The sequence below is a fragment of the Microtus oregoni genome, unplaced genomic scaffold, assembly GCF_018167655.1.
Source record: "Microtus oregoni isolate MIOR12 unplaced genomic scaffold, Mior012 000005F_ref0000423, whole genome shotgun sequence".
NCBI classification, from domain to species: Eukaryota; Metazoa; Chordata; class Mammalia; order Rodentia; family Cricetidae; genus Microtus; species Microtus oregoni.
In genome coordinates this window covers 34,978,801-34,986,087 of record NW_024543064.1, presented here as the reverse complement: position 1 = coordinate 34,986,087, position 7,287 = coordinate 34,978,801, and the positions used below count along the sequence as shown (strand labels likewise).

The 7,287-nt window shown below is 46.4% G+C and overlaps 1 protein-coding gene across 1 annotated transcript; it reads left to right on the top strand.

Annotated features, from left to right (window-relative positions):
* Positions 1-3,017: 3,017 nt before the first annotated feature.
* Positions 3,018-4,247, top strand: LOC121448869 (eukaryotic initiation factor 4A-III-like). The gene has a single exon (XM_041653128.1). The coding sequence runs from the start codon at positions 3,030-3,032 to the stop codon at positions 4,245-4,247; it is 1,218 nt and encodes a 405-aa protein (XP_041509062.1). The 5' UTR covers positions 3,018-3,029.
* Positions 4,248-7,287: the final 3,040 nt, after the last annotated feature.

Sequence of the window (7,287 nt, the reverse complement as noted above, 5' to 3'; positions counted from 1 at the left end):
GAACCCATTCTACTCACCGCAACAGGGGAAATCATTGCTTTCCAAGTTCACCTGAACATGGAGTCAAACGTGTATCTATAAATGTCAGAAATCAGAGGCAGAGATCACATGAAGCAGTTCGGTGAGAAGGAAATGTCCAGCAGAATCGATCTCATGTGGGTGAAGATACGTAGAAAACACACCAGGGAGAGCCAAGCCACTTTATTTTAAATTAGCTGAGGAGCAGGAATGGCTGGACAGGGAGATGCCTCGGGAAAGAGGGCACATAGCAGAGGGGATGAGAAGACTGCCTCGGGTGGACAGTTCATTTAGCTCATCCTTCTTACAAGTCCTTACAGGTCACTGTGCAAGACATTGGGGCCCTGAAGGAAGAGATCCTCTCGCCCAAGGCTGTGGGCATGGAACTGAGAGCTGCTGGGTTCCAGGCTAGAATGGGTGTTCTGAAGTTTTAAGAGGAAGTAAAATGACAAACCAAGCATTAGCGAGACTGTGATGTGCATAAAACCAGGCCCTGAACCATCCTGGAAAGGACGCGAAGGCCTGGTTTGTATATGCCCATGCACAGGTGCTTCTCATTGAGGACCTGTTTCTGTCCCCAACTGCAATGAGTGATGTAATGGGGAATATAGTGGAACCTGTCCTGGAACTAGCTCTTGTAGACCAGGCTGGCCTTGAACTCACAGAGATCCACCTGTCTCTGCCTCTGTCCTGAGTGCTGGAATTAAAGAAGTGTATTACCACTGCACAGGCCTTTCCCTCATTTTTAAGAAATTATTCCTGTGCATATATGAATGTACCCATGGGGCTCAGAGGGCAGTTTCATGAGTTTGGCTCTCTCTCCTTTACATGGGTCCCAGGGGTCATACTCAGGTTGGTATGTTGGTGTGGCACACAGTGCCTTTACCCCCACCTCACTGTCCTATCCTTCTCTTCACCACCTACTCAGAAAGATTCTAAGGAATAAGGAAGGGCTCCTTTGAACCCTGACTTGCATTACTCTGCCTCTGGATTTTCCAGAGACAGCCAGGAAACACAAAGTTTTAAGAACATAGGAGGCAAGGCCGGGTGGTGGTGGTGCATGCCTTTGATCCAAGCACTCAGGAGGCAAAGGCAGGTGGATCTCTGTGAGTTTGAGGTCAGCCTGTTCTACAAGAGCTGGTTCTAGGACATGTTCGAAAGCTACAGAGAAACCCTAACTCAAAAAAACCAGTAAGTATATAAGTAAATAAATGAATAAAAAATAAATTAAATTAATGTGTTCTGTACGCCCTTATGGAGGCCAAAGAACAATTGCTAAAGTCAGGTCTCTCCTTCTGCCATGTGGGTCCCAGGGGATGTACTGAGGTTGTCAGGCTTGGCTGCAAACACCGTCGGTCACTGAGTTACCTCACCAACTTCCTGCTCTATTTCCTTTTGTTTTGGAGACAAGGTCTCTCTACACTTCTAGCTGGCTTAGAACTCCCTATAGAGACTGGCCTTGAACTCATTGTGGTAGTACCTGCCTCTGCTCCCTGAATAGGGAATTTAAAGGCGCCTGCAGCCAAGCCTGGTCAGCCTCGCAGACCACACAGTGGCATCACACACCTTTAATCCAAGTAGCCAGACTAGTTTGCTATTGAACTGGGCAGTAGTGTCTCATGCCTTTAATTCCATCACTGGAGGGGAATATAAGACAGGAGGAGACAGCTCTCAGCCAGTCTCATTCTGAGGATTCCTGGAGGCCGGATCTCCATACTCGAACTGACAGAGAGGTAAGTGGTAGTGGCTGGCAGCTTTGCCTTTCTGGTCATCATGTTGAACCCCAATATCTGTGTCTGTGTTTTTATTAATTGTGCTACAGTTTATTGAGACTTACTCCAGATTCTCTACACCTCCTAAAACTTAGCAGACCAGCCTGTATTGTTGCAGCAGGCTTCTCAATTTCTCTGAAATTGAGTCATCTTCAAAAACAAACAGAGACAACCCAAAACATTTCTTTTTCTCTTAAACTGTTTTGTTTTTATTTTTTTGTTTTTGAGACAGTGTTTCTCTGTGTGACAGCCCTAGCTGTCCTAGAACTCGCTTTGTTGCCCAGGCAGGCACCAAATTCACAGAGATCCGCCTGCCTCTGCCTCCCGAGTGCTGGAATTAAGGGCGTGCACCACCACCTCCAGCCTTTCTTTTTTCTTAAATAAAGTAAATATGCTTCCTATACATTCTTTTCTACTTTAAACCTATGACTTGTGTAATTTAAACCCTTTTAAAAGTTCCCATAGTGCCGGACGGTGGTGGCGATGCCTTTAATCCCAGCCCTCGAGAGGCAGAGGCAGGCGGATCTCTGTGAGCTTGAGACCAGCCTGGTCTACAAGAGCTAGTTTCAGAATAGGCTCCAAAATCACAGAGAAACCCTGTCTCAAAAAACCAAAAACATACAATAAAAGTTCCCGTAGTGCTTTTTCGATGGTAGTGTAGGATAGAAATATTCTTTGACCCGAAATCTGGAGTGGAACAGCAGAATAGTCTGAGAAACTGCAGGCTTGGCTTGCTTATTGGTTTGCTGTTTATTTGCCAGACCGCTCTGTGTTTTCTTGGCTAACACATGCCAAATAACTCTTATGTTAGCAACAGACTTAAGAAAAGACTGAAAATTTTCATTTAAAAAAGTTTTAAGCCAGGGCATTAGGGGTAAACATCTTTAATCCTAATATTTAGGAGGCCAAGACAGGCATATCTTTGTGAGTTGGAGGGCATCCTGGTCTACGTGGACCAGGAGACCCTTTTCCAAAAAATAAAAAGCAAAACAAAATTTAGAGTGTAAGAAAATACAATATTCAGAAAATGTATTTGTCCAATACCAAAGAAACCTGAGACCTGAGAGTCTCATCATTAATAATGATTTTACTTTAAAATTAAATTTATTCTTTTTGAGACAGTGTCTTGTATTATTTACATGGCACTGTATTAAACTTTTAAAAATTTGTAGGTCAGCCCTCTGTCGCTCACGCTCATCACCTCTCGGTGGACTTGGAATCCTGGCGGCCACGGCCACGATGGCGATGTCGGGCTCCACGCGGAAGCGGCTGCTCAAAGAGGAGGACATGACCAAAGTGGAGTTCGAGAGCAGCGAGGAGGTGGACGTGACCCCCACGTTCGACACCATGGGCCTGCGGGAGGACCTACTGCGCGGCCTGTACGCCTACGGCTTTGAGAAGCCTTCAGCAATCCAGCAGCGCGCTATGAAGCAGATAATTAAGGGGAGAGATGTCATAGCACAGTCTCAGTCTGGCACCGGCAAGACGGCCACCTTCAGCATTTCAATCCTCCAGTGCTTGGATATCCAGGTTCGAGAAACCCAGGCTTTGATCTTGGCTCCAACAAGAGAGTTAGCTGTACAGATTCAGAAGGGTTTGCTGGCTCTGGGGGACTACATGAACGTACAGTGCCACGCCTGCATTGGGGGCACCAATGTTGGGGAGGACATCCGGAAGCTGGACTATGGGCAACATGTTGTGGCAGGCACCCCGGGACGTGTCTTTGATATGATTCGCCGTAGAAGTTTAAGGACACGGGCTATCAAGATGTTGGTTTTGGATGAGGCTGATGAAATGCTGAACAGAGGTTTCAAGGAGCAGATCTACGATGTGTACAGGCACCTGCCGCCAGCCACACAGGTGGTTCTCATCAGTGCCACATTGCCTCACGAGATCCTGGAGATGACCAACAAGTTTATGACCGACCCCATCCGCATCTTGGTGAAGCGTGATGAATTGACTCTGGAAGGCATCAAGCAGTTCTTCGTGGCGGTGGAAAGAGAGGAGTGGAAATTTGACACCCTGTGTGACCTTTACGACACGCTGACCGTCACCCAGGCTGTCATCTTCTGCAACACCAAGAGGAAGGTTGACTGGCTGACAGAGAAGATGAGAGAAGCCAACTTCACTGTGTCATCCACGCACGGGGACATGCCCCAGAAGGAGCGCGAGTCCATCGTGAAGGAGTTCTGCTCTGGTGCCAGCCGAGTGCTCATTTCTACAGATGTCTGGGCTCGCGGCCTGGATGTCCCTCAGGTGTCCCTCGTCATTAACTACGACCTGCCCAACAACAGAGAACTGTACATCCACAGAATCGGGAGATCAGGGCGATACGGCCGCAAAGGTGTGGCCATCAATTTTGTGAAGAATGATGACATCCGCATCCTCAGGGACATAGAACAGTACTACTCCACCCAGATAGACGAGATGCCCATGAATGTGGCTGACCTGATCTGAAGCTGCTGCTCGTGCATCAAGGACCTGGATATGGAGCCTATCATGAACTCGTCCTCTGAACGGGAACCCTCTATTAAATGGGGTTTAAATGAACTGTCTTCTCACAGCCCCTCAGGAAGACCCTTGGGCACTGCCATCTTTTCTAACCCACATGTAAATAATCCTATGCTTTGAACCTTTTACATTAAACATGGAAATTTTCCCATGAAAATAAAATTGTAGGTCAGCCTCTCCCTTGTTGCTTCCTTGGTGGCAGCTCAACTTCTCTCCAAGGGTGGATGTCTGTAGCGTTACTTGTCTGGAGCAGATTCCGGCCCGGAAGGAGGTTCAGAATCCCTTCGGAAGAGGCGCAAAAAAAGACCAAAGGCACAAGGCACTGATGGCAATGGATTGCGGATTGTTGATTATGATGTGGGCTGGGCAGACATGAAGGAGTACTGTGTACTGGTTTGCTCCTTATGGCTTACCCAACCTCCTTTCTTATAAAACCCAGGACCACCAGCCCATGGATGGAGCCACCCACAATGGGCTGGACCCACCCCCATCAATAACTAGTTAAGAAAATGCCTTACAGCTGGATCTTATAGAGGTGTCTTCTCCGTTAAGCTTCCCTCCTTTCAGATAACTGTGGTTGGTGTATCAGGTTGATATACGACTAGCCAGTACACACAATTAGCCAGTTATAGGGGCACATATTCATAATCCCAGCACTAAAGAAATTAAGAAAATGTGGGCCATGTATTCAAGGTTAGCCTGAGCTACATAGCAAGCATGTCACAAACAGACAAACAAAACAAGGCCTCCCTCAGTTAGGCAGGCATGGGCCATGTGAGATCTGTCTTCAAAATTAATAACGTAAAAAAGAGCCAGGTGTGTTTTGCATGCATGCTAGTAATCTAAACTCTTAGGAGGTAGAGGCAGGAGGTTCAGAATTTCAAGGCCAGTTCCAGAGCATGTTTGATGCTAGTCAGTAGTACAGGAGAACATGTCTAATAGGGGGTTAAGGAGAAAATATACACACTATAATCTATATTTAACATAGTAATAAGCCTTGTGGTCTTCAAAGAGTTCAAGTTCAAATCCTTGCTCCCTACCTTGTAGTTATATGAACCAAAATATATTTAACCTTGTTACATCTCCAGTCCTCATAGTAAAGTAGAAACAAAAGCAGTGGCTAAGTTCCATTAAACATTCCATTCTTGTTACAACAATTGCCTATTTTCTATAGTGTTTATAGTGAATGTCTAGAATCTTGAGTCAGAAAGACACTGTGATGCTTAATTTTAATTGCCAAACTCGAATGGGTCATAAAATGCCCAGAGCACCAGGGGAGCACACTTTTGGGTGTCTGTAAATATTCCAGAGTGGATTAACTGGGGGGTAGGAACACTGACTGGCCCTGAATATAGGTGGCACTGACATGTGAACAAGCATCCTCGCGTTTCTGCCACTGTGGAACTACTGGGCACCAAGCCTTCCTGTGATGGTGGACAGTGTCCCCTCGAGCACAAGCCAAAATAGCCCTTCTTCCTTCAAGAGGCTTTAGTCAGGCACTGAATGAGAGCGTCTGGAAAGGAAATAATACAGGGATGGGAAAGAAGGAGCACTGCCGTAATAAACTTGACCACACGCCTTCTGGACTGGTGTGTGCGAGGGGTGCTGAAGAGCCTGGAGCTATAGGGTGAGAGAAGCCCTAGCCCTCTCTCTCTCACTCTCTCTCACAGAGATCCACCTTCTTTACCTCCAACGTGCTGTAATTAAAGGCATGCACCACTGCCCAGTGTAGCGAGCTTCATGGTGTCACACCTGATGGAGTTGTATAATCAACTCCTGAGATGGTTAAGGCCTGACCTATGCTATGATCACGCAATGATTATCAGCTGCCTGCATATGCGTGAACCTATGGGCAGTGTTCTCCTGGCAGTTCGGGCTTGGCAGACCATGCCTTCTTAAGGGCTGGGAGAGGGTTTGCCCAAGGAGAGAGAAGAAAGGGAGAGGAAAAAGAGAGAGAGGAGAGAGAGGAAAGAGAGGGGGAGAGAGAGAATTGTAAAAGGTCTTGGAATAAACTGCAGTGAGAAGAGCTCCGGTGGTCGCGTCTTCCTTGCTGGACAAGGGTGGCCACGACAGCCTGGCGATCTCTTTCTTCTTCTTTCTTTCTCTCTTTTTCTCTTCCACTCTCTTAGTCTCTCTCGTTCTATCTCTTCTCTCTCTCTTGTTTTTCTCTTTCTCTTTCCCTCCTTTATTCTCCAACACTCTCTCCTTTTCTTGTTTTTCTCTCTTGTTCTTTCTCTTTTGCTCTCCCACGCTCTCTCTCTCCTTCTTGCTGTCCTTCCCTCTCTTGTCCTCTCTCTCGCCCTATTTATTTCTTTTCTTTTTTTTTTTGAAACAGCCCTTACTCTCCTGGAACTCACAGTGTAGAATAAGCTGACCTTGAAATCAGAGCTCCACCTGCCTCTGCCTTCCAAGAGCTGGATTCTAGGTATGCTCCATCATTGCCCAGCCCCAGCCTGGGTTTCTTAATGAGACACCTTTCCTTCAGCAAAGGAAGGAAAGTCCTGTGAGCAAAGATATGTTATTTTTTGAAAATAAAAATAAGAAATTGCGGGGCTGGAGAGGCTCAGTGGTTACGAGCACTCTCTGCTCTTCCAGAGGTCCTGAGTTCAATTCCCAGCAACCATATGGTGGCTCCAAACCATCTGTAAAGAGATCTGGCACCCTCCTCTGGTGTGTGGGTATAAATGGAGGCAGAAAGTTGTATACATAATAAATAAATTTAAAAAAAATAAGAAATTGTCAGTTTATTATGCTATGATAGTAACAAGACTCCCTCAAACCAAGCAAGTTGGAATTTGAAATCCCTTATCTCTCCCTGTGTAGCTGAGAGTGTAAAATCAGACCTGTTGAGCTACAACAAGGAAATTTGAGAGAGATGTAGTGGCACACACTGTAATCCCAGCATCTGTGAGGTAGGGGCTGGAGAATAAAGATTTCACGGTCATATGGGCCACACAGCAGAGTTAAGGACTCAACAAATCGAAAC

Excerpts from the sequence above, each read along its gene's own strand:
- LOC121448869 (XM_041653128.1), top strand. The coding sequence starts at position 3,030 with ATGGCGATGTCGGGCTCCACGCGGAAGCGGCTGCTCAAAGAGGAGGAC.